Source organism: Gracilinanus agilis, chromosome 1 (genome assembly GCF_016433145.1).
Source record: "Gracilinanus agilis isolate LMUSP501 chromosome 1, AgileGrace, whole genome shotgun sequence".
NCBI lineage: Eukaryota > Metazoa > Chordata > Mammalia > Didelphimorphia > Didelphidae > Gracilinanus > Gracilinanus agilis.
The window spans coordinates 20279750-20307657 of NC_058130.1; the positions used below are offsets into that span (position 1 = coordinate 20279750).

Below are 27908 nucleotides of genomic sequence, written 5' to 3' on the forward strand. Positions count from 1 at the left end.
CACCATGTATTCTTCAAGCCAGTGACACTACTCCTGGGTTTTCCACAAACATGACTCCATCTTTCGACGCCAGCTAGATACCCAGAACATTCTCCCGCCTCAGTTCTGCCTCTTAGCTTGGCTGATTTCCTTCAAGTCCCAACTAGAATCTCATCTCCTACAGGAAACCTTTGTCAACCCCTCTTCATTCCAGTGCCTTCCTTCTGTTCATTATTTCCTGTTTATCCTATATATAGTTTGTGGGTATGTATTTGTTTGCAGGTCGTCTCCCCCGTTAGATTACAAGCTCTTTGAGGGCAGAAACTGTCTTTTTATATCTTTAGCACTTAGCACAGTGTCTGACACATAGTAGGCACTTAGTAAATGTTTAATTGGTTAATAGTATTAAGAATAATTGCACAAGAGTGCACAGGGCTTTAACCATAAAAGGAATATAGTGATCTGTCTCCAGGCTGTTTCTATCTGAGCGCCACTGAAAACAGGAAAATACCACCAAAAATAACAATAACTGATGGGATTATGTCAATAAGGATAATATGTTATTAGTAATAAAAATAAGTTAATAATACTAAATAACATTTACAGAGCAATTTAAAGTCTTTTAAATGGTTTGTATTTAATAGCTCATTTGTTCCTCAAAACCAGCCTTGGAGATAGATGCTGGGCATTATTAAATCTATTTTATGAAGAAAGAGACAGAGATTCCGAGAGGCCCCCTGCCTTGTCCACATAGGGTCATAGAGGTAGGAAATGTCAGAGGAGGGGCAGAAGGGACTCTTTACTCATTGTTTGAGGAATGCTAAAAAGCCTGGAAGTGTGCTTCCATTCACTGAAGGTCTTTGGGCAGTCTGGGCAGTCTGGATAGTCTGGGAGGGGGATTCTTCTTCAGGAATGGGTTGTACCAGATGGTTGCCAGAGCCTCCACCAACTCTGAAATTCTGGGAATCTGTAAAGTGATATAAAAGACCTCACCAAGCACAAATATACTCAGAAAGGGAAGGGGCTGATCAAGCAGCAAAAATGAAGAAAGGCTGCATCCTGGGCTAAGGCCCGTGAAATAGTAAAAGACCCAAAGGACAGTCTTCAACATATTAGGTAGCTCCACTTTGGACATTTTATGACAAAAACATGAACAAGAACTGCATGGGGCGAGCAGTGGCGATCTGCATCAATGGAGGGCATGACGACAACAAGGAGGCCACTGAGCCATATAAGCGAACAAAGGAAATCCTTCTCCTCCTCCCTGCCTAGCACAGGGTTCTAGAGCAATGCTTGACATCACTGACATCGGACAGAAATCCCTAAGGATCCCTGTGGCTGCGCACTGACTTGGAAAACCACATATTAACTTCATCACTGTTCTATTGTACTTTTATTTATTTTGTTCAACACTTCCCAGTGACATTTTAATGGAGGAAGAGCCTTGGGAGTTTGGCGGGACATGTGTTTGACACGTCTGCTCTGGAGCACATGCGTGAAGCCTTAGAGTTAGTGGAAAACCTGGTTGCATAGGTAGGAGTCAGATTGTGAAGACTGATTTGACCAGGTTTGGTTGCTAGAAAGCAGGGAGTCATTATATGTTCTACAGGAAGGAAGTGACATGAATAAACTATGAATTTTATGAAGATGACTTTGGCCAAACCTATTCCAAATCGCAGAGCTAGAAAGCCTCAAGAGGTGGTAGATTCTCCCTTCTTGAAGGTCTTCAGGAGGAGGCTGGATGGCCACTTGGCAGCTGTGTTAAAATGGGGGTTCCTTTCATGGATAGGTTGGACTGCATGGACTCACTTCCAACTCTCAGATTCTGTGATCCTATAAAATCTGGCTGGCAGACTAGCCATAATTCAGGCACGCTATTGGAGAATACAGATACCACCGACAAAGAAGGAAGTCATGAGGATGAAGTGATTTGGAGGAGAAGATGAAGAGTTTACTTTTCAAGCCAGGGTCATAAAAGCAAAGAAAGTCATCTAATTCAACCCCCTCTTTTTACAGTTAGGGAACCTGAGGCTCGGAGGGCCACCTTGACTGCACTTATGCAGATAATCAGTGCCACTGCTGAGACTGGAACCAGGACTTCTGGCTGCAGATCCAATGTGCATTCTATTGGACCACACTGGGTCTGAGGTGATAGTAGGCGAGACATACAAGGGCCATGTCCAGTAGTCAATGATTCTAGAAGGGAATGAGTGAATGAAACAGTATCTGTAAAGTACTGATTGTGTAGACAAGGATACAAGCAGGACTGCAGGAGACCTTCCACGCACTCAAGGAATTTCCATCCTAATGAGGAAGACGACACAAAGAGAAGGTTTCAGCTACAAGTCAGATGGAAAGGTGAGGTGAGACTAGAGCCTGGGTGATCCCCGTCCAAGATGTGAGCACTAAAGCCAGAAGAAGAACGAACTCTTCCAGTGAGAGAACAAAGAAAAAGAAGGCCAGAAGAACAATATATGGGCCTTGGAGGGTGCCTCAGTGGGGAAGGAGGAAGAGAAGTCCTCAATGGGAACAGAAAAGTCAGAAAAGTGGAAGAACAAGGAGCATGGTACCCTAATGGGCACCCAGATTCTCACATACAATTCATATTTTAAAATAGCACCTTCTAGGAAAAAATGTCTTCAAAGACACAGATTTACCCTTTTGTCCATTTCAGACTTGAAGGCACCATAGCAACTTTCATACTTTTAAGTGAGGAAGCCCTTAGAATTTAACATGTTTTTGTTAAAATTAAAGTGTGACTCAGTAAACTGTGGCCCATGCATGGGATGGAACCTGCAGGCCTCAGCCCAGGCCAACAATTAGGGGAATTACTTACATTCCCCAGACTTTTGGATTTAAGCCTCTATCTTGTGTTTTTTAAGATTTCATCTTTTATAAAGATATTTTATTTTCCCCACTTACATGTACTAACAAATTTCCATATAAATTTTCTCAAGTTATATGATCCAAGTTATCTCCCTCCCTCCCTCCCTTCCCTCTCCTGGAGATAGCAAGCAATTCGATCTGGGTTATACATGTATCATCATGCAAAACACATTTCCATAAGTTTAATTTTTGTGAGAGATAATCATATAAAACCAAAACCCCAAAATAAAAACTCAAATATGTTTTGATCTGCATTCCAACTCCCACAGTTCTTTCCCTGTAGGTGAACAGCATTCTTTGTGATAAGTGCCTCAGAATTGTCCTGGATCATTGTGTTGCTGAGAGTAGCCAAGTCACTCACAGCTGATCATTCCACCTTTATCTTCTATCTTAGAATCCTCTCAGTTCTAAGGCAGAACAGTGGTAAGGAAGACTTGCCCAGGGTCACAAAGTCAGGAATTGTCTGATTTGAACCCAAGTCTTTCTAACTCTATCCACCGTGCTACCTAGCTGCCCCATGTTACCCAAACATTTAAAGGTCATAGCAAAGAATGAACAAAATGCAAAAAGCAAATCTATGAACATTTCCCCAAAAAGACAAACATTTACCAGTTCTTTCCCAGGACATCCTCTGAAAAACTGGTGATCAGAAATCGGATCTGAGATATATGACTGAAGGAGATTCAGCCGGAGTCCTGTGGGGGGCTCGTTGGTCATTTTAACACCATTCTGTAGAATTGTGACCGGAAACTAAAGTAGAAGGGAAAAAAGATGAGAAACAATAGAAAATCACCATCTTCCAAGCTCCATAAACATGTACACCAATTGCTAGAAAATAGTAAACAGGTAAAGACTACAGGACCCAAAGAACAAAGAAGAGAGAGAGAAGAAAAGACAAAGCTCATCACTGCAAGCCTGCTTCACACGAGCCTATCAGAGACCCTTGCCCAAATGGCCCAGGGTTTGTCCAGCAAGGGCTACCTTTTCAGATGGATAGCTTGTGAGCCAAAGCCGAAAGGCTGGCTGGCAGGTCTCAACGCTAAACTCTTCGCATATTTTTTCAAGCATCGGCATCCACGAGACAGCAAGATGGCAGTTCTGTAAGCACACCCACGTTCCTTCCTCCATGCTTCCTTTGATCATCTTTGCTGCGATTGGCCCTTGGCCTTGCCCCAGTGAGATGGCTTGAAACTTATTTCCAGACATATTTTTATCATTTGCAAATTTCAGAAGGCCTAAGAGAACACAGAAAATTTGCCTAGTTTATTATAAAATATATTTTTTTAAAAATCCTTACCTTCTGTCTTAGAATTGATACTGTGTAGGAATAGGTTCCCAGGAAGAAGAATGGTAAGGACCAGCCAACTGGGTTAAGGGACTTGCCCAGGGGCACCCGACTAGAAAATGTCTGAGGTCAAATTTGAACCCAGATGAATTCCATCTCCAAGCCTGACTCTCAATTTACTGAGCCACCTAGCTGCTCCCTACAAAGTACTTTTGAAAATAATTATAGGTAAACCTGGTTCCAAGCCTACCTGTGAAGCTTCTTACTCATAAGTTATAAACAGCTGGGATCTACCAGGGGAGAGAAGACCCACATCATGAGAATCACAGGTCCTTGATACACTGGCATATTCTAAAATTCATAGAATTCCCCCAAAATATCAAATTTAAAATTGCCTTAGTGATTGGATGTTTGAACATCCATAAACCACTATCACCATTTTCCATAATTATCCAAATGACTGAGTCCATTCCTGTGAAGAGTACTAAGTACTCTTCTCTTTCATCAATGGTGGGATTTGAACCCCGTCTCCCAGTCTCCAAGATCAGTTCTCTACTAGCCTATGCTGTCTCTTCTTCTAGAACTTGGATCAATCACACAATCAATCAGAAAGCATTTACTATTCAATGTGGGACAGGCATTGAGCTAAATTCTAATGCTACAAAGAGTTAGATAGTCATTGTCCCCAACGAACTTACATTCTGATGGAGCACATATCTAGAAGCACATACAGAATATATATAACATACACGTTATATATGGATAAATGCATGTGCATTTATCCATATATAACGTGTATGTATTTCCATAACTTCATTTCGTTCTCACAACAACCTTGTGAGTTACATACCAAAAGTGTAATTATCCCTATTTTACATATGGGAAAACTGAGGCTCCGAAGTAAAGTAATCTGCTTATAGTCACATAACTAATAAGTGTCAGAGCAGGGATCTAAACCCAGGTTTTTCCTGACATCAAATCCAGAGCTTTCTACATTTCTCACCCTGGAAGAGAATATCCTGTCTGTAAATTCCTTGAGGGTAGGGACTGTCATGCTCGCTTGTATTTGTACAGTGCCTGGCCCATAGCAAATATATTTAGTTAAATTAAGCTATTAATTAAATTAATTTAAATTAAGTAATTAATTTAATTAACTAAAGAAGCACTAAATCCTTTTCCGTAAATTTTTCTGTTCCTCTGTTTACCAAGGACCATTCTGTCCCAAACTTACCTAAGGGGCAGCTGGCCAAGTATTTAAACTTCTTAAGAGCTCCCATACTCACTCCCTGCACTTACTGGCCATGGGATCTGCTCCTGGAGATAGCACAAAGATGAGGGGAATGGTGCAATTCGAATCGAAATAACTCTTTGCCAAATCAAAAGGTGGAGGTTCAACAAACTTCTTTCCCAGTTTGTCGGTTACGTAATTAGTGATAGCTGGACTAATCTGTTTGAAAGAAAAAAAAGGGAAGAATGAAGCAGGTGCTGACTTTGCATAGCCTCTCGTGGAGCTCCAACAAAGCATCAGATACAAGTTTGGGTTTTTTAAACGCTTATCTTCCATCTTAGCATCAATACTATGAATTGGTTCCAAGACAGAAGAAGAACACGGGTTAAGGGACTTGCCCCGGGCCCACAGCTAGAGAAGGTCTGTCCCTGCACTGCTTTATCTGCGTACAGGTTCCATTCTCCCCCAGTAGGAGGAGGCGGTGAGATGGTTTAAGAGCTAGAGCTTTGGCCTCAGAGTGAAGATGCTCGGACACTTTCTAGCTCTGGGGCCACGGGCTAGTCAGTTGACTCTCTTCGTGTCTTCAACGCAGAGATGATAACTGTCTCAGGGTGCTTGTGAGAAAGGTAGAGGCACTACCTTGGTTTCTTTGTATTGTTAGAGAGTTTCCTCACCATCCAGGGAAAAGAAATTCATTCATTATTAAACCCTATTGTGTGCTCAGTATTGTGCTGGATTCCAGAGAGAAACTAAGTGTAAATGAGATCTGGGTCCCTGCCCTCATGGAGATTACCATTTAGTGGGAGCATACTGGATAAGCAGAAAATTATAAAATAAAACATAAAAAACATTAGGGAGTTTTAAAAGAATGTTATAGATGTGAACCGCAGAGATTGCCTGAACCACCTCTCCTATCAAGATGAGGAAACGGGTCCAGAGATGATTATATTACATTGAAATCTCTTGTCTACCTATTTGGTTGATTTTGTCTTCACAACATTTTATTTCTTCATATTGTGGTCAACAGGCTAGCAAATATGGTAGTCGGTGCAAGCCTGTCAAGCTATTTTAACAGGGAGATTTCCTAGGTTTCATGGCAGAGAAGGAAGCTTGAGCTCACTCAAAAGTGGCACCTCTCCTGAATAATCCCAGAACCCCATAACAATTGTGCTGGGTTGGCACACTGAGGAGGAAGGAAGTACCAGGCTAAGAAACAAACACAATTTGTTACCTTATCAGGCCGTAAGCAACGGAGCATAATGATCTTTTGCAGCTCATTCAGATTTATGTCATATGGTTTGGGAAAATTAACATTATGTGGTTCTTTACTGTCATAGATTTCACGCCATTCTTTTATATTTGTCCGGAAATGATCCCTAAAAGAAAAATATTTCCATAGTGATTGATTTCCTTTTGTTTGAAGAAAATTAATGCAATATAACATTTGTTACATATCTCCAAAAGCATCATGCTGGGTGCTGGGCATACAAAGAGAAAAATGGAACAATTCCTGCCTTTGAGAGCTTCCAGTCTAAGGCAAAATAAAGCAAGATTGTGTTTGGAGAGAGAAGAAACATGGGCTTCTACAGGATTCTTTCTGAATTAACCACTAACATCATTCAATAACATCTTTTTAAAAAAAAAAAAACCCTCACCTTCTGTCTTAGAATCAATACTGTGCATTGGTTCCAAGGCAGAAGATCATAAGGGCTAGGCAATGGGGGTGAAGTGACTTGCTCAGGGTCACACAGCTAGGTAGTGTCTGTGGCCAGATTTTAGCCCAGGACCTCCTGTGTCTAGGTGTGGTTCTCAATCCACTGAGCCACCAGTTGCCCCCCGCCATCCAATAACATCTTAGCAGTTACCTGATTCCTGTAAAGGCTGGGAATTCACTGGCCCTGCATAGTTCCTCCCAACTTTTTTCTTGTAACCAAGTAGGATCAGGGTTTTTCTCAGGGCTCTTGAGTCCAATTCCACCCGTCAAAAGAAACATGAATTCTGATTGTTCTATCTCTTTCCTGGCTCTGTATTTCAAAAGCAAACGTCAATAGAGACACATGTTGGGAAACTACCAAGAACAACATGGAGTATTCTCTGTGTTCTCTCTGTATTCCACATAACAACCAGTGAGGTCAGTAAAATACAGGCTGTAAAGGAGGGCAGGCTGCAGGCTTCTCAAGGGAAAGAGTGGTGAGGAAGTTCTGGGGTTTAGATTCTATCTTTGCTGCTAAGATTTTGCTGATCAGGCTAAGGTGGGGGGCAAGGGTCTGGGGGGACGGGGGAGCCACTTACAAAAGAAGATTGCAGCAGAGCAAAAAAGAGAAGAGCAGCTTGTCTTTCTCAAACAGGGACCGGCACACATTGCAATACAAGTTGTAGGTGAAGTGGTCATTTAAGTACCGGAGGCGTTTCTCCAAAATCTTGGATCGGTTACTGAAATGATGGGGGTAAAAGAAGATGGGAAATTAGAGTAAGTCCAGAAAAAAGAATCTAGGCTAAGAAAACCTTAATGATTGAATTTTCAGGGCCACAAACATTTGAAAAGCAAAATATAATTTCCATTATCTCAGCTGCTTCACAACTGCCTGCTTTAATTTTTCAGCCCAATGGCCAGACTGACATATATGAACACTTCTATACTGGATGGAAATACCCGGAGGAAATGCTAAGAAGAAAGAGATAGTCTGTTTGAGGAGATGCCACCGGTACATGTGATATGATAACTCTCAACAAGGTGATCTAAGCCCCAATGGAAGGCAGAGACAGTGACGGATAGGGATCCATGGGAAAGAGCAAGAGAGGAAGAGAAGAGGAGGCAAGAGAGACAGAAAGAGACAGAAACTTTTAGCTAGAGGAAAACCTAGGGAAACTCAGAAGTGTGGAGTATGAGTTATATCTCAAAAAATAAGGAGATTTGGAGTCATGAGAAAAAGGAAAATTTATTACAGGACAAGGACAAGGTGGGAAAATAAGAGAATAGATCTTGGAAACAGTTTGAAGGAAAAAAAAGAAAGAAGGCTTGTTGACTGACCCCAAGGGCAATGCCGTCCCTACCTCTTCTCTCCCTATCTAAAATCTCAGCCTTCAAGACCCAACTCACAACCCACCTCCATTATAAGGACTTGGATGGTTGTTTCAATTTAACCACCTCTCTTCTAAACTTCTCTACCAAAAGTTATCTGCATAATTCAACAAGTGATGCCATACAGTCTTTTGATTCTGGGGGCAAGAGTTGGCCAAAGAATTCCAAAGTAGTGGGATGAGAGCACAGAGGAAACAACAAATGAGTTGGACTTAGGAAGGCCAGATGATCCAGCTGCTTTTAAAACTACCTCTGCCCACAGTGGCTTTTCCTTGTTGGAGACAGACTCACTTTGTCCTAAAAATCTTCTTCTATGTTCAAGAACAGATAGTTTTCAGATAGATGAAAGCAATGTTTCAGGAGGCACTCCCTTGGGGCAGGGGCAAGGGATGAATGAGATCTTAGAAGCAAAGTAGGATCTTCTCCACATGAAGATTTTTGTTCCTTCATGGGCTTAGGTCGGAGGCCCTGGACTCCAAAAGGAAGCAGGGCAGGGAATCATCCGCCAGAACCAGCCAAGAAATTCTATCCCTTGCTGGTCATCTGCAGCTTCTTACCTCTCTACTGCCTCCACCACCCTGCCTGCAGAGAGTTCCTTCAGCATGTAGAGAGATCATTATAAAGGTATCTTCACAGGACCCTAGTGGAGCTGGACTTTCCTCTCCTGGCCACTGGTCCAGGGTTCAGGTGAGTATAGGGTGAAGGAGGAAGATTAGACAGCAGCTGATCTGAGAAAGGTCTGAAAGTCTGGCTGGACTGCAAGCTTGCTAAGAGTTAACAATGTGACACAGGAGCCACTACCGTGAGTGTGATCTTCGACTTCATTAAGAGGGGCCAAGGATCTAGGAATTTCTTCCATAGTGAATAAGCCTAAGCAAGAAGCCCTATTCTGAGGAGTCCATAGGCTTCACCAGACAACTAACAGAGTCCATGGTACACCAAAGTTAAGAACTCTTAAATTAGAAGGCTCTCGATGTCTCCTTTGGTAGTGAAATGCTACGATTCTGTGGGGCCCCACTGGTCTGTATGTTTGGTGTGGGAGCGGGGGGTACAGAGATGAGGAGGCAGGGTGGAGGAGAAGGAACCAGATGGAAGAAAGCCTGATAGTGGTCTGGGCTAGCTGGGCCCCTGGAAGCATCAGTAAATGGACCTGGGATACAAGCTGGATCTCAAGCCAATCTATCCCATCAGAGTTGGGGCTTTCCAAGGCAGAAACAGTAGCTCCTACTGTAGAGAGAAAACCAGCCACCATAATGAGAACAGATAATGACCTATAAGGGACAGAGTTCAGAAAGAAGTAAGATTAGGAAACCTTAGAAAATGGCCACACTGGGAGATCAGAAGACAAAGGGAAGGCAGTAAAGGATTTAACACTCTATTAGTAACTTCAAATACAGAAAGTGGGAAATTATACCTAGAAAGGACAAATGGGGGGGGGGGGAATGATGCTTACCTATCGTGAATAGAGTTGATATAAAGGTTAACAAACCAGGTGAGTGAATACTGGTACATGGGATCAATGTTAGCCAAGTCTGCAATGCTGAAGAATAATACTGATGAATGCTTAGCAATGGGTCGATAGCCTTCTCTTGACTCTGCAATTTTAATTTCTGTTTTCTCTGCAATCTAAGAAAGTAAATGGAAAGAGGTTTTGTCAAATTTCTGGAACAATCTTTTTATAATGTAGTTTTTCTTAGGAATTCTTAGGAAATTTAGGGAATTTTCCAATCTCTTCTTTCAGAGTTGAAAGGGACTTTGGAGATCATCTATTTAGAGCTGGTAGCGACCTTGGAGGTTGTCGAGTCCAACCCCTTCATTTTCCAGATGAGGAAATAGTGGCACAAGGTGATTAATTCACTTGCCCTAGATCATACAACTAGTCTCTAAGGCAGGATTTGAACTTGTGTTCCTAGCTCTAAATTCAATGACTTTTCTACCAGTTAGGCTATCCTGGTATACAGTATACCCATACTGGAGCCTTTCAATAGCATCTCCAGCAATTCTAAGGTAACTTTTTACAATTTGTAATGGCTCTAATTTTTAGAAAGCTTTTCTTTTAGAAGCCTGAAATCTGCAAAATAGCATTATTACTAACAACTAACATTTATATAGCATTTACTACATGACAGGCACTGTGCTGAATACTTTTCAAATATTTTCTCCTTTGATCATTACAATGACCTGGGAGATAGGTTAGCACCCATCTAGTAGCACAAATTTTACAGATGAGAAAACTGAGGCAGAAGAGATAAAGTGAGTTACCTAGGGTTACACCACTAGTATGGATCAAAAGCAGGATTTGAACCCTGGTTGTCCTGCCTCCAATGCCAGCCTTCCGTTGGTTCCATCATGCTGGCTTCTAATGGAATTCCCCATTTCATGGATTTACACTCTTTTTGTCTGCTTAATTGTTTGTTTTCCTGTTTCTCTTTTTACCTGCTGTTTCTTTGTGATCTCATTGGACATCAGTTTCGCAGAATCTAAGACCTTGATGGCACTTTCGTCCTCCAGAATGTTCCCTTCTGAGGAAGACAGTGTCTCTAGAATCCTGCTCTCTATATCATGCAGCTGTTTCTTGTTGGCAGCCGACTGGAGAATGAGAGCATTTCTCTCTTCTTCCAATTCTGGTCTAACAAAAGAGAACCATCTTCTTTAGGAAGTAGGCTCTCTAGCCATCAAACATGCATTTTGTCACACATTTCACAAACTTAGAGGATTAAGGAAACTTAATGGAATGAAAATCAATCTGGAGAAAAGGGAGGATTAGAGGCAACCACACTGCTTAATTCTCTCAACATTCCCCTCTAAAAAACTTTAAAATAACACCTCAAATCAACTTTTGGAGCAGAAAAGCCAACCAAAGGTCAGAAGGAGACATTCTTCTGGCCTAAGATGACTTGGGAGGTCAGCAAGAAAAGTTTGGGACACTGGGGTAGAGAGACTAGTCTCTAGCCCACACCTGTGGCAGCAGCAACAGACCACAGAAGCAACAGTAGCTTCTGGAGCTCTCAGTGCAGAAATTAAGAGGGTCAGACAAGTGGTCAGAGAAAGGTGACAGGGAACTCTTTGCTGGCACTGGGTGCAGCTGGTATTGACTGGAAACGCTACTGCCCATAAGCAGTTCTGGGTCATAGTCCAGGGTGGCTGCAGGAGACCAATGGTCCTTCCTAGTAAAGACCAGAGCGCAGACCAGAAGAGATTGTCCCTCTTCCAGAATCATAATCCTTTGGAAGCACTGAAAACTAGAAGAATCCCAGACCTAGCTCTGAAAACAGAGTATGAAAAAACCCGAAGTTTGATACAATGCCTCCCTACCTCAGGTGAGCAGAGCTCAACTTGAACATAAAGTTCAAAATCAAGAAATAGGCTGGAAAATGAATAACCCACAAAAAAAGAATTTGACCCTAAAAAGCTACTTTGGGATAGCTAAGTGGCTCAGTGAGTAGAGAGTCAAGCCTACAGATCTGGCCTCACATACTTCCTAGCTGGTATGACCCTAGGTAAGTCACTTAACTTCAATTGCCTAGCCCTCATCTCTCTTTTGCCTTGAAACTAAAACTTAGTATTCATTCTAAGACAGGAGGTTTGGGTTTAAAAGAAAAAAAGTTACTTTGGTGGCAGGGAAGATCAATACATAAAACCAGAAGAAAATAGTAAAAAAGTGCAAAGAAAAATGCTAATTGGATCCATGTCCAACAACAATTTCTGGAATATTTAAAGCAAGAAGAGTGCTTGAGAAAAAATGGGGAAAGAAATGAGTGATGTAAGAAAACACGAAAGAAAATTAACAGAAATTAACAGCCTGTTAAAGAGGCACACAAAAAATATGAGGGAAAAATTCTTAAAAAACATAATTGGCCCAATAGTAAAAGAGGCACAAAATTTCACAGAAGAAAAGACCTCTTTTTAAAAAAAAATTTGGCCAAATGAAAAAGGAGGTAAAAAATTTCACTGAAGAAAATAATTTCTTAAAAATCAGAATTGGGTAAATTGGGGGGGGGTGGGCAGCTGGGTAGCTCAGTGGATTGAGAACCAGGCCTAGAGACAGGAGGTCGTAGGTTCAAATCTAACCTCAGACACTTCCCAGCTGTGTGACTCTGGGCAAGTCACTTGACCCCCATTGCCTACCCTTACCACTCTTCTGCCTTGGAGCCAATACACAGTATTGACTCCAACACAGAAGGTAAGGGTTAAAAAAAAAAAGAATTGGGTAAATGGAAGTTTATTCCTTGAGCTATCAAGAAATAATTTTAAAAAGTCAAATGAATGAAAAAAAAAAGAAAATGTAAAATATTCCATTGGCAACCCAACTAAACTGGAAAATAGATCAAGGAAAAATGATTTAAGAATTATTAGATTACTTGAAAGCCATCACTGAAGAAAGAGCCTAAACATCATATTATAAGAAATTACCAAGGAAAGCTGCCCCAATATCTTAGATGCAGAGAATAAAACAGAAATTGAAAGAATATACCAGTCATCTCCTGAAAGAGATCCCAAAATGAAAATTCTCGGGGATATTACAGCCAAATTCCAGAGTTCACAGGTCAAAGAGAAAATAATTCAATAAAGCAAAAAAATAATTCAAATACTGTGGAGTCATAGTCACATGAGATTGAGCAGCTTCTATATTAAAGGAACAGAGGGCTTAGGATAAAAGGACCTAGGATTATAATTGCATGGGTTATTTAATGAAATAGAATACCTTCAAGCATTCTTGAAGAAAAGACTAGAGCTAATCAGAAAATATGGCATTCAAACATAAGACTCGAGAGGAGCAAGAGGTAAATATGAAAGAGTAATGATAAGGGGTCTCCATAAAGTTAAACTTCTTACATTTCTATATGAAGAGATGATATATGTAACTCCTAAGAACTTTATCATTATTAGAGCAGTTAAAAGGAGATTACATGGAGAGAGGGCATGGGTGTGAGTCAAGTATGTTGGAATCATCTCCCAAAAAAATGAAGAGGTGAGAAAGAGGTCAACACTAAGTGAAGAGGGAAAAGAGAGAGACCGGAGGAAATTTTCTCACATAAAAGAGGCACAAAAGGAAGAGCTTTTACAATGGAGAGGAAAATGGGAGCATGATAGCTAGTGCTTGAACCTTAGGCTCATCAGAATTTATTCAAAGAGTATCTATATAAAGATATATGAAGAATATCTATACATCCTCAAGTGGGTATAGAAATGTATCAGATAGTAGGATGGATTAGAAATTAGAATCTAACAATATGTTGCTTACAAGAAACACTCTTGATACACACAATTAAAACAAGGGGTTTGAGCAGAATCTAGTATGTTTCAGTTGAACTTTAAAAAAGTAGGAGTAGCAATAATAATCTTAGACAAATCAACAACAAAAATAGACCTAATTTTAAAAGATAATCAGAAAAATTTGTGCTAAAAGGTACCTTAGACAATAAAATATCAAAATCTTTTACAACAAGTTTCTCTGACAAAGCTCTCATTTCTCAAATATATACTGAGAATAGAATAGAGTCCAATTTATAAAAATAAGAGCCATTCTATCATCTCACACCTAGCAGATTGGCTAAAATGAGTGTAAGGGAGAGTAATGAATGTTGAGGGGATGTGGCAAAGTTGGGACATTAATGCATTGCTGGTGGAGTTGTGAGTTGATTCAACCATTCTGGATGACAATTTGGAACTATGCCCAAAGAGTTCTAAAAGATTGTCTGCCCTTTGATCCAGCCATGCCATTGCTGGGTTTGTACCCCAAAGAGTTCATAGGGAAAAAGACTTGTACAAAAATATTTATAGCTGCGCTCTTTGTGGTAGCAAAAAACTGGAAAATGAGGGTATGCCCTTCAATTTGGGGGAATGGCTGAACAAATTGTGGTATATGCTGGTGATGGAATACTATTGTGCTCAAAGGAATAATAAACTGGAGGAATTCCATGTGAACTGAAACTCCAGGAATTGATGCAGAATGAAAGGAGCAGAGCCAGAAGAACATTGTACACAGAGACTGATACACTGTGGTAAAATCAAATGTAATGGACTTCTGTACTAGCAGCAACATAATGACCCAGGACAATTCTGAGGGATTTATGGTAAAGACGCTACCCACATTCAGAGGAAGAAATACAGGAGAGGAAACACAGAAAAAAAACAACTGCTTGAACACATGGGTTGATGAGAACATGATTGGGGGAGTAAACTCTAAATGACCACCCTAGTATAACTATCAATAATATGGAAATAGGTCTTGATTGATGACACATGAAGAAACCAGTGGACGTGCGTGTCAGCTGGGGGTGGGGCTGGAGGGGAAGAGAGTAAGAGCATGAATCATGTAACCATGGAAAAAATTTTTCTAAAAAAAATAAAATTAAAAAAAGAGCCATTCCCCAATTGATAAACAGTCAAAGGATATTAATAGGCAGTTTTCAGAAGAAGAAATCAAAGCTATTTATAGTCACAGGAAAAAATGCTCTAAATCATTATTAAAAAAAGACAAAACAACTTTGAGGTACCACCTCATACCTATCAGAAATGAAAAATGCAGAAGGGGATGAGGAAAAAATAGGTACTCTAATGAAACTGTTGGCAGAGTGCTGAACTGGTTCAACCATTCTGGAGAACAATTTGGAATTAGGCCCAAAAGGTTATCATACTATGCATACTCTGACTCAATTCTACTACTTTGACTATTATTAGGTATGTATGCCAAAGAGATCAAAGAAAAAAGAGAAAGATACAAATGTACATAAGTTTTTACAGCAGTTCTTTTTGTGGTGGCAAAGAATTGGAAATGAAGGGAATGCTCATCACTTGGGGAATGGCTGAACCAGTAGTGGTTATTTGATTGGGATGGAATACTATTATGCTATAAGAAATAATCAAGGGAGTAGTTTGAGGAAAAAACATGGCAAGGCCTCTATGAACTGATGCAAAGTGAATGAGAACTGGAAGATCATTGTGCAATAATAACAATGACATGATGATCAACTGTAAAAGATTTTACTTTAAGCAATACAATGATCAAAGACAATTTCAAAGGATTCATGATGACAAAAATGCTATCCCAGTCCAGAAAGAAAACTGATGAACTCTGAGTGCAAACTGAAGTATATTTTTTTTCACTTTCTTTATTTTTCTTGCTTTTAAAATATATATAGCTAATATAGAAATGCATTATTTCACATAATTGATACCATTTTGCTTGTCTTCTTGGTGGGTGAGGGAGAAGTGGAAGAGGAGAGAATTTTTAGCTCACAATTTAAAAAGAAAAAATGCTAAAAAGTAAATAATAAATTAAAAATATATTAAAATAATAATGATAATTTAGAAAACCTTAATAGATGGCAAACTAAAAGGCCTCAAGAGCCTTTGGTATGATTGACCAAAGGGGTTTAAAAAAAGAAACTAAATTGAATTTCTAAATTTCCCTTAAAGCAATGTTATACCTATATGTTAGATTTATATAAGCAAAGGTGGAAAACATAATATGATAAATGGAACAGAATGAGAAAGATCTTATCACTCCCTGGTTATGTTACTACTATATCTCAAATAGGCCTTTCCCCATCTATCTGAGAATCTTGGCATGAGAATGGATTTTCCTAATTGATCCTTTAGATGTAATACTCCTATTTAAACCATGTAGATCAGTGATTCCCAAAGTGGGCACTACTGCCCCCTGGTGGATGCTGCAGCGATCCAGGGAGGCAGTGATGGCTACAGGTGCATTTATTTTTCCTATTAATTGCTATTAAAATTTTTTTAAAAATTAATTTCCAAGGGGCGAAGTAATATTTTTTCTGGAAAGGAGGCGGTAGGCCAAAAAAGTTTGGAAACCATTAATGCAGATGGATAATATACCAAAAACAAACCACGCAAACACAACCCATTATTTTATGGCATTTTGTATTACAGGGTTGTTTTGAACTTCAAAGTTACTAGAAGAACCAAAGAGTCCTCATTATGACAGCCTTATCTGCAGTATGGTTTCATGGCATGGACTCCTTGGACAATCATGATTTCAATTTGAATTCTAGGAACATAACTCTAGAGTTAGAAAGAACCTCAGAAGTTTAACTAGTCCAACCCCCTGATCTTACAAAGAAAGGAACTAAGGACCACTGAGATTAAGTGACTTACTGAATATATCAAAGATAATAAGGGTCCAAGAAAGAATTTAAATCCAGGTCTTTGGATTTCTTATCCAATGTTCTTTCCACTATATTACAATGTAGAAGACTGTGTTACATGCTTGGGATATAAAGTTTTTTAGAAAGACCCAACTTTAAGGCACTTATATCCTACCTATGTCTCCTATGCACAGATAGTTAAAGAGCAAAATCATTTGAGGAGAGAGAAAAAATCAACCACTAATAGGATGATAGGGCTCATACAGGTGATAGCATTGGAGCTGAGCAAAAAAAAGACAGAGAGGCAGAGATATGGGTATGGAGGGGAAGCATCCCAGGAGAGGGAGAGGGACTTAGAACCAAGACGTATGCCACAGATGATAATGAATGCAATGGAATACTGCTTTGTTATAAGAAAGGATGAGCAGGATGGTATCAGAGAAACCTGGAGAGACTTACATGCTTTGATGCAAACAGTATATATGCAGTAATAGCAATATTGCACAATCATCAGCCGTGAAAAGACAAGGATGATCTATGGCAATTCCAAAGGACCTATGATGAAAAATACTCTCCACCTCCAGATGGACTCCAATGGCAGATTGAAGCAGACTTTTTTTCACTCTCTTTCTTTTTCTTGCTTTTTTGTAACATGGCTAATATGGAAATATGTTTTGCACATTTTCACATCTATAATGGGATCATATTGTTTGCCTTCTCAAGGAGAGGGACTGGAAGGAGGGGAGAATTAGAAATGCATAACTTTTTTTTAAAAGAATGCTAAAAATAAATAATTATTTTATTTTATTTTATTTAAAGTAAAATAAAAGTCACGGATGATGACAGGTTCTAGTTTACCCAATAATGCATCCTAAATCTTATGCAAAAAGTTTTTTCTTTTATTTCTAAACAAATTCATTCTCTCCTCTTTCATTTAAAGCTCCTTAGCTGTCATTCTGCTATTGATAGGAACAGCTCTAGCCAGCCTTTCATCATGTACTGCTCAGGATATTTATAAAGGAGATCACTGGTGTCTCAGATGATACACATATCCAGTAACATCAAGGGCCAAACCATGTTTCCTAAAACACACCTGTAGAGAGTAAAATCCTAGCAGAGCTAACACCCGTAACATAGCTATTAAAGAATAACTAATGTAAAAGATAAAGAAGCTACATAAATTATGTAGAAACAGAAAATATGATATAATTATCAAAAAATGCCCGGCTGTGTTTTAATGGCCTTCAATGACATTTATAGAATTTACGATCTAAGAAAGCGCGTACCTCTCCTTCGCAACCACGATCCCAAGCAATTGGTCTTCGAGTCCTTCTGGTGTTATCATGAAATTGAGCAGAGAAACTTTTGTAGCCAGCTCAGGCATATAGTGAGGATTTCTCAGTTTTGTGGTGATATAGAATTTGAAATCAAAGGAATATTCAATAATGACTTCCCCAAGCCTCATGCAATCGATGCCTCCTGATGTTTCAAAAACAAGAAAGTAACAGATATTGGTTGCCTTTATCTCTGCAAATGCCCTATTGCTGTTTCTCTAATGACCTTAAAATATATTTAATGGCTACCAAGGATAGAGACTTGATTTAATAATCAGAGAAACTACAGTTGAACAAATCAATTAAAAAGTATTTAATAAGGACTTACTTTGTGCCAAGTATTATACTAAGCACTAGAAGACAGTACAAGGAAGAGGTCAAGCAGTATGGAGCATTCTGGAGGTGGACATGCTTTGGGTGAATTTTTTAACCCCTCCAGATGGCATTTTTTGAAAGATGTTTCCTTCTTTCCTTCTACCCCAAACCAGAAACCCAAATCATTTATAGAAGACACTTAAAGATGCCAGAAACACTGGACTTTGACAATAAAGACCGTCTTGCCTAAATGGGAAGGGCACAGAGAAAAGGGAAGGCCAACCCGACCATGACCCAAACTTAGCTCTGTTATTCCCAACTTGGGATTCTTTGTGTTCCCTAAACATCTGATACCCTTAACTCCTTCTTCCATGTCTAGTCTAATGGACAATCTCTCCAAGATTATAGCAATGAACCAAGCAGCCTCCTGGTCTTCCCTCACCCATTCCTGCTGGTCAGCCCCAAATTTTCATTCACAAGTAATGAGCTGACATCAACCCATTCAGAGCTGCTAATGTCAAAAACCTGTGATTTCATCAGTGAGAATCTGCTCCACAACAATCCATTTATACTTTACAATCTCTACGAGTTACTTAAGGGTCAAAAGGGATGTGAAATCACAAGGTACAGACCCTCATAACCTCACACTTGGACCATCACAACATCAGCTGGTTGGTCTCTTACTATGTCTTTCCCTGTTCTCATCTTTCCTTCAGAGCCACCAAAGTGATCCAACCTCCTAACCATCCGTCTGAACATGTCGCTCTCCTACTCATCCCTGGCACCTCTAGGATCAAATCTAAAATCCTTGCTTGGAATTCAAAGCTCTTCAAAACCTGCCCCCCATCCCCACATGTACCTTTCACAAAGTCTTCTTGAAACTTATACCAACCTCCTACAATCTCTTTAATTAATGATTTATTATTAATAGTGAGAGAGAGAAATAGAGAAAGAGAATTTGCAAACAGGTTTTGCAAAGAAAAGCTGGGCACACACAGAGAACTGTACAGACCCCATTCTGGAATGGGAGGACTACTTAAAAGGAGACACACAGAGGCAGTGAGGATCCATTTTTCCTGTTCAGTCAGGAGATAGGAGAGATCACTTCCTGTTGGCCATTTTGTCTATGTCTGAAGGAGGTAATTTACCTTTCCCTACTGAAACCCAAGGTTCCTGCCATCAAGAGATTCCTGAGATCCTGTCCATCCCTATCTCCAGTTGCCACCTCCCAGAGACTTGTGAGCTCCTGGTTGCTGAGAGGTTTCCTGACTGAATGTGTGTGTGAGAGCCAGAACCCAGATAAAATCCTGTCTTTGAAGAAGAAGCTTGAAACCATCTTGACCTCAGCCTAATAGGCTGAGCTCATCAAGAGTTCAAACCTTCTTGCTACTCTGACAACTTTTACTGTGTCTACAATTTAATTTGAGGACCAGTAGGTTAGGGTAGTTTATACAGAGTGGGGATTTTAGTTAGAGAGAGCAGATTTAAGCAGTTTGAAGGCCTGAAGACGATTCTGTGAGGATCCTGTAGAAGTTGGGTGGAGAATATAGACTTTTAAATTAGGGACTCCCTTTTCCCTGGTCCTCCATCATTTCCTTTTATTTGACTATTAATAATTACTACATTACTGGTTTTTAAAGAAGAGTTAGATAGTGTTTTGGCCTGAGAGTCTACTCTCAGGCCTACCCAGGCCTTTAGACTGAGTTCCTTTGAGTATATACAACCAACAACTTTACAATCTCTTATAGTCATCCTGCTCACCTATTTCAATAGTTATTCACTCCCCCTAAACCTTCTCCTTCTTTCTACCTTCCCTTTTACTGCAGAGGCCACCACCACCCTCAGGCACCCAACCTAGCCATCACCCCGGACTCCTCACTATCTTTTGCCTGCCATACCAAGAGCTGTTGATTTCATCTTCGCAGCATCTCTTGAAAATGCCCCTTTTCTTCTCCATCCTGGGGCAGGTCCTCATCACCTCACTCCTGGGAGTGTAGGGAATATTTTTCAGTAGGCGGCTGGTATATCTCCCTATTCCAATCCATCCTTCCTTCAGCCACTAAAGCAATCTTACAATCTTCAAAAACAACTCAACTTACTAATTTTCAGTTTCTCCAAGTTGATAGCTTTCAAATAGTCAAATGAGAACATGTATATAAACCTTAAAGCATCTAAATATGGGAGTTATAGTTACCATTCCTACTACTTCTACAATTTTCCTTTTACCTTGTTTAAAAGTTTGTCTCAGCAGTAAGGGCTCCAGAGAGGGATCCAGCTCTTCCCCAACATTTTCTAAAAGAAGTGGGGTACCAAACTGAATGCAGTTTTCCAGTGTTCTCATGTAGTCTGAATCTGAGAGCTTAATCACATTTAGTTGATTATCTTTCTCAGAGTTCTTAATCCATTTGTTGGCTTGACCCTGGGGATCAATCATTAGAGGCCTGAAATAAGGAAGGAAGGCTATTAAAGTTTCTCAGCATACTGTGTGATGATTATTTCTCTGTGAACATCCCTCACTTTAGATGCCATCTGCATGAAAAGCCAAATTTTCTGGGAAAAGCATTTTCCTCAATGTGTCCCAGGGTCATAAATTCCAAAATAATACTATAGATCATTGGAGGGCAGTCTTCAGATTATCCAGCTACATCACAGGAAAGGGAGAATGGCAGAATGAGGAGAGAGGAGCCAGTCATGGACTCAGAATGCCTTTGACCCAGAATGGTTCTGTAATTCTGGATAAGTCACCAATCTAGTTCCCCTGGTCAATTCTCTCAGACTGCAGAGGGATTGCCAATATGTATCGGCAGGAGGCATTTCCACATCTGAAACTGCCAATGTGATGAAATCATGCATAAGCACCAAAAATTCAATCATATCTAACACTGATGTTATTGGGGAATATCTCCATAGAATTCTAAAAATGAACAAAAAATACAGTATTCTTTAGAGTTTGAGATTAAATATGTAAGTAGAATAATCATTTCACTGGTCCTTACCAACGCCTGGAATTGCTAACAATCACACCATTGTCTATGGAGAATGCATCCGATGGTAGTCCGGCAATATTCCAGGCTCTAATCTTGATGGGATCACCCAGAATCTTACTTAGAGAGAAGTCCTCAGAACAAGGGATTTTTTTTAACTGTAAGAAATACAAGGCAATAATATACAGTTCTGATTTCTTTCACAGCACAGTTGGACAGCTTAATTCAAGGTATCAACTTGGTCCTCAAAGTTGGCAATCCTCTTATAAATTTACACTGTTGTCTGGATATGATGCTGGTGCCTAGAATGCTATGACAGATAAGAATAATCTCTGGCAGGTCTTACCAAGCTAGAAAGGTTTGGGGCATGGATCTGAAGAGATTTGTCATCCAAGGACCAGCTTCAGGGGCAAGAGAGACTTACCACTAAAAGGCTGGCCAATGGCAGTGGCTTATTTTGGACACAAAAATTCACAAAGACTACCTTATAAAGTTTGGGGGAGTTGTGAGCTGGAAAGGACCTCCAAGGCCATCTCTTCGAGCTCCAGCCAATGAAGAAGTAACTTGTGTGAGGTCATGCAACCAGAAAATAGCCAGTGCTCTCTTCCCTGTACCCCATGTGGCTACCCTGATGCAATCATGGATCTTTTGAAATAAGATAGATTGTTTTAAGTGTCCTTAATAGGTATCAGCATTTAGTAATACTCAAATATTATTAATATTCCAATGAATCTGTGGTCTCACTGATGTGGACATTCTCTTAATAATACAAATGGAAACTCATCCTTGCCTACTGATCCCATGCTCCTCTAGCATATGACTTCTCAAAAGCTCATCCCAGATGATCCAACCAACATGCCACTTTGTCACTTTCTTATCATGAGGATATGAGTGGAGCATGCTTACTGTCTATTTTTTATGGTACAATGGAAGGAAACCCTGGCTCTGGGTCAAAAGACCTGGGTTCAAATCCCATCTCTAATGATTACCAGCTCTGTGGCCTAGAGCAAGTCCCTGAATCGGCCTAGGCCTTAATTTCCTCATCAGTAGCAGGTGGAGGACAGAGATGAGAAGAGCTGAGATCCATTCCAGATCTAAATTGATGATCCTAGGATCTCTGCTGCATGGCCATCCCATCTTTTCTCCTTTCATGCATTTTCCTGACAGTATCTTGTAATCTTATTCCAATAACCCATAAATAAATAGAGAGATAAATGATTGGATGAACAGATAGATAAATGAACAAAAACAAAAACTGAAAGGAACTGAATAAATATCCAATTTGGCAAAGGAAAAATAGGAAACAATTTTTTTTACTGATGTCAGTATTTCTATCATCCAGACACCACTCTTTCCCCTCAAAGTACCAAAACAGGGGGCAGTTGGGTAGCTCAGTGGATTGAGAGCCAGGCCTGAAGATGAGAGGTTCTGGGTTCAAATCTGACCTCAGACACTTCCCAGCCGTGTGACCCTGGGCAAGTCACTTAATCCCTATTACCTAGCCCTTGCCACTCTTCTGCCTTAGAACCAATACAGAGTATTGATTCTAAGATGGAAGGTAAGGTTTGTTTTTTTTAAGTACCAAAAAAAAAATCTAGGCAACAATATTCCAATGAGGTAAAAGTCAGAAAGAAATGATCTATTCATAGAAAAACTATATTAAAAACATATTCAAAATATTTACAGAATATTTTTGAGCAAAAACAAAACTAGAAACCAAGTGAGTGCTTATGCACTGGGGAATGACTGAACCACTTCAGAATATATGCTGATATAAGTAATAGAACATTATTGTGCTGTAATTGGCATGTGAGGAATTCAGAGAAATATGGGAAGATTCCCATATGCAATAAAAAAAAAAAAAGCAAAACTAGAAGACCAATGTGTGCATGACTACAAAAATAGAAATGAAAACTCCAAAAGGGAATTAAACTTGGAATAAATGCCCTGAGTAGCCTTGGTGCCAGAGAACAGTAGATGAAATGAGAAGGGAAAGACCAAGGAGTGGAATGGTGAAGGAACTGGCAGCCGGGGTCATTTTGTTAATCAGTGGCTGAACTCTTCTTATTTTGTTCTCTGGGAAGGGTTAGCATCAGGAGAAGACACTGTGTGATGTAGAGAGCACGTGTAAAACTTTAAATTTAAAAAAAAAGGAAGCATAACATGCTCAGCAATGACAGGAGCATCCGAGTCTTTTGAAACAAAATCTGTAAAGGATCGGTCCATTACCTTACACAACTTGCTCCAGTCCTCCGTACATTCCTGTCGGAAGCCCACAGTGAAAGCACCCAGGTAGGCTATGACGCCTGCTGATACCAAGACGTCTCCTGTCAAGTTTTCATACGTGCCTTGGAGGTCATCAGCTGCTTGAGACCATCTGTGAGGAAGCAAAGACAAGATAAAGACCAAAAACAGGAAACATCAGCCAAGCAGAGACTGAGCAAAGGTTTAATGGCACCATGAAAAGACCACTGGATGGAGGGGCCATGAGGAGACACAGATTATGGTCTTATCTCTGTCCCTTAAGAGCCTGGTCATTTTGAGCAAAACACTTAGACTCTCTGGGTCTCCGCATTGTCTTTTAAATCAGTGGTGGGGTGGAGTCCCAGAATATCTTCTGGCCTAAAACTTAAGACCCAAAGAGGATAATTCTACACTTGATTGTTGTTGTACGGTTAAGTCTGACCCTTTATGACCCCATTTGGGGTTTTTCTGGCAAAGATACTATAGTTTGCCATTTCCTTCTCTAGCTCAGGGTCATACAGCTAGTAAGTGTGAAAGGCTAGATTTGAACTTAGGTCTTCCTGATTCCAGGCCCATTCCTCTCTACACTGTACCATCTAGCTTCCCTTTACACACACACACACGATTATTAGAATACTATGTATTTAATCTAAGACTTCTTAGTCCTTCAAAAAAATTATACCAGAAAAGCATTTTGCATAGTAGGACTCCCCTGATTCCTCAGATATCTGAACATCGCCCTCCAACACACAATGCTAAAATAATTCTAAAATTCAAGTTTTATTATGCCTCCTGTCAAAGACCTAAGGAAGTCCGGGAGCATCATGGGAAGAGTGTTTGGTGCAGTCATCCAAATCCAGGCTCTGACACTTTGTATTGGTGTGACTCTGGACAGGGCACTTAACCTTAGCGGGCCTCAGTTTTATCCTCTGTAAAACAGTGGTGCTGGACTACATGACATCTATAGTATTTTCTGCTACAGATCTCTAATCTTATGACCTTAAAAATTTGACAAACATTAACTGTGTGTCTGCTGTGTACAAGAATCTTCTATATGGTGACATAAGGAAAATGACTTCTTTTGAATGAATAATTCTAGTGCAGGAATAATTCCAGTGTCAGTAGTTTATCTTAAAAATGATGACAAAAGAGGTGTCTGTTGAAAAGACATTCTTAAGAATATCATCTGTAAATACAAAACAGACTAGAAACAACCTACATGTCCCACAACTAGTTAAATAAATTGCAGTATATTAAAGTATCAACTGATCAATTAAGCAGCATTTATTAAGCACCTACTTTAAGTACACTGCCTAGATGTGTCTGGGAATTCAAAGACAAAAGTGAGCAAGTCCCTGATCTCCTGGAGTTTCCAGTCTAGCCAGAGAAGGCAATCTAAACATCTATAAGCATTTGTAAAATCAACACAAGGCGATTTGTGAAGAAAGGCACTGGCATCTACAGTGTGAAGTTAAAAGACGTCATGGAAAAGGTGGTAAAGGATTCTGGAAGATGGCACTCAGGAAGGAAGGCGTCCATGCCAAGCCTGGCTAAGGTAGAGGACAAGAGATAGAGGGCTCCATCTGACATACATAGAGGAGGCCAGTTTAGCTAGAGGAATAACATGGAATAAGATGGGAAAGATAGGACAGGGCCAGGTCGTAAAGGACTTTAAATACCAGAGCAAGAGCAAGGATTATATTTGGTGCTGAAGGTACCAGAGAACCAATGGAGTAAGGGAGAGACAGGACTGGATGTATACTCTAGGAATATCTATTTGGTGTAAAAGTGAAGTACAAATGGAAGAAGGGAGGGAGGGAGGCAGAGAGGCAGAGACACCAGTTAGAAGTCTATTGGGATAGTTCAGGTGAAGATCTGAACTATGGTGATGGTTGCCACTGATATGTCAGATGGTACAACAGTAGAAAAGACACCACGGGTATATGGCACGTGGAGTTGAGGACATAGTTGTTGTTGGAGAGACTGAAAAGATGGTTGTGTCCTCAATAGAAACGGTTAGAAGTTCAAGGAGGGGTAGGACTGAAGTTTAGAGAGTGAGGAAGGGGGAGATATGAAATTCAAATTTGGGCATGTTGGGTATGAGATGGCCACAGGATATCTAGTTCCAAATGTCAAGGAGACAGCTCCTAATTTGAGCCTGGAGCTGAGAAATTCTGTATAGATCTGCCAGTCGTCAGCAGAGGGATAATCATTAAACCCATGGATACTGATAATGCCACCAAGAAAGAGTTTGGAGAACAGAGAACCAGAACAAAGCCTTGGGGGACACCCTCAGACAGGACGCTTGTGCTGGATGATTATTCAGCAGAGACCAAGAAGGAAGTCTCATGGAACCAAGAATGAGCAATTTCATGAAAATCTAAAGAAGAGAAGTATGGAAAAGAGAGGGATCTACATCATCCAATCCATAGAGAAATCAAGTCAGGTAAGAACAGAGAAAAGGCCATCAGATTTAGCAATGAAGGCCTTTCCCAATCATTCCCTTTCCCCCATTCCCACTAGTGTCTTCCCTTTGAGATTGCCTCCCATTCAGGAGTATGCTCATTGAACTACCAGAATGTTGGGGAAGAGGAATTTGCAAGAAATACTTTTAAGTTTAATCTGTATTATTAACATTTTCTCCATCACTTTCTTAGCCTAAACAATCAAAATAAATAAGAAAATCAAGCCTTGATTTGTAGCATTTGCCAATATTCATAGTGGAAATGCTCACACTGAAAAATTAAAAATGAGCACATCTTGTAAACTAGTTTGAGCTGGCTCTACTTACCCGTTTGTATATTGTCTCCCCTATTGGCAAATGAGCTCCGAGGGGGCAAGAACTGTAGGATTTGTTTTTTGCCTCTCTTTGTATCCATCACTTAGCACAATGCCTGGCACACAGAAAACACTCAATAAATGCTCTGTTGACTGACTGATAACTGTGGAAGTTTGGTTCAAGTGAGCAAGGAAGTCAAAAGCCAGACTGTGGAGGGTTTAGAAGAGAACAAGAAAAAAAGAAATAAAGGGCAGACAGAGACAACCTTTTCAAGGAGTTTGGCAGAGAAAGGATAGAGAAAGCACAAACCTTAGCTAGAGGGAAGGATAGGATCTGGTGAAGGTTTTTTGAGGATAGGGCAATTTAAGTATGCCTGCAGTCAGAAAAAAAGAATCATCAGATCAGGAAAGATCAAAAGTTGTAAGGGGGGCATGATCATGTTGGCAATATCTTAGAGAAGAAGGAATAGGATCAAGACTATCCATAGAGGGATTGGGATAGGCTTGAGTAGAAAAAGACAGCCTCTTCATCAGAGAATACAGTAAAGGAAGAGAGATGGGGCAGTAGTGGGGAGATGATGTCAAGGGATTTTAAGAGAAGGAGAATGAAGAAAGATGCTCACAGCACTGTTTTTTATTTCTGGCTTTGGGACTTCAAAACCTAACTGACTTATTCTGGAACTTATCTGGCATCTAAGGCCTCCTGAGTCTAGAATGTCTAATCATTTTGAAGCTTCTTTGACCCAAAACATCCCTCTGTAAGACTTGCTCCCTCCTTCCATTAGTGAAGAACCTGGAGGTTCTATATTATGGAGGGGCCAAGGATGATATTCACTCACTGGAACTTAAGAGTGCCTGAAAAGTTGTATTAATATTGTAGGTATGGGGCAGCTAGGTGCCTCAATAGATTGAGAGCCAGGCCTAGAGATGGAAGGTCCTGAGTTCAAATATGACCTCAGACACTTCAAGTCCCTTAACCCTGAGTGCCTAGTCCTTAACACTCTTCTGCCTTCGAATCAATACACAGTACTGATTCAAAGACAAAAGGTAAGTGCTTAAAATAAGTCTGTAGGTTCCGGGTTAAGATGGCGGCAGAGTAAGAAGCAGCTCTTAACCTCTCCTGACTGAAACACACAAAACTCCTCAAGGGGACATAAAAACAAGTCCAGACGAACGGAGGAACCCCACAACAGGGCACAGCGTGGAAGGTACGTGGAATCGAGGCATTTCCAAGCTATAAAGGGCTCTCACTCAATCGCGAGCTGAGCAACCGCCCCACCCCCACCCCCTCCACACTCGCCTATAGCTCCGAACCCAGCTAAAAAGAAATAGAGCAAGTTTGGGGCACCCATCGAGTCATCGGCAGCTCCGGGACCTGTTCCTGAGAGCAGCAAGACTTAGGACTCCATTAAGTCAAGAACGCACGCGAAATCTGAGCGCGGGAGCAGAGAGTGGACGCTGGGAGCGGAGCGCCGGCTGAGCAGAGGTGTGGGTGGAGGTAGACACAGCCAGGAACTAAAGCCTAAGTGGGGAACCAGTGCAGACGGGTATACGACTGTGGAAGTAGCTCCCTGAGACTTGTAAAGGAACCTCCTACAGAGGATCAAGCAAGGGAATCCACCAGGGAGCTTGACCTTGGAAAAAACTAGAACTCAGACCTCAGGAGCCAATAGATC

At 40.5% G+C, this 27908-nt stretch overlaps 1 protein-coding gene across 1 annotated transcript in view; it reads right to left on the bottom strand.

Annotated features, from left to right (window-relative positions):
• DNAH12 (dynein axonemal heavy chain 12) overlaps nucleotides 1–27908 on the bottom strand; it is a 197713-nt gene that overhangs the window by 18659 nt on the left and 151146 nt on the right. Inside the window, exons 53-64 of the mRNA XM_044658364.1 lie at nucleotides 23440–23587; nucleotides 21223–21368; nucleotides 20453–20667; nucleotides 17864–18056; nucleotides 10897–11089; nucleotides 9914–10086; nucleotides 7671–7811; nucleotides 7244–7402; nucleotides 6610–6754; nucleotides 5447–5597; nucleotides 3847–4100; nucleotides 3475–3615 (exon numbers count right to left, since the gene is read on the bottom strand). Coding sequence (XP_044514299.1) covers nucleotides 3475–3615; nucleotides 3847–4100; nucleotides 5447–5597; nucleotides 6610–6754; nucleotides 7244–7402; nucleotides 7671–7811; nucleotides 9914–10086; nucleotides 10897–11089; nucleotides 17864–18056; nucleotides 20453–20667; nucleotides 21223–21368; nucleotides 23440–23587 — 2059 coding nt within the window. The remainder of the gene's footprint in view (nucleotides 1–3474; nucleotides 3616–3846; nucleotides 4101–5446; nucleotides 5598–6609; nucleotides 6755–7243; nucleotides 7403–7670; nucleotides 7812–9913; nucleotides 10087–10896; nucleotides 11090–17863; nucleotides 18057–20452; nucleotides 20668–21222; nucleotides 21369–23439; nucleotides 23588–27908) is intronic.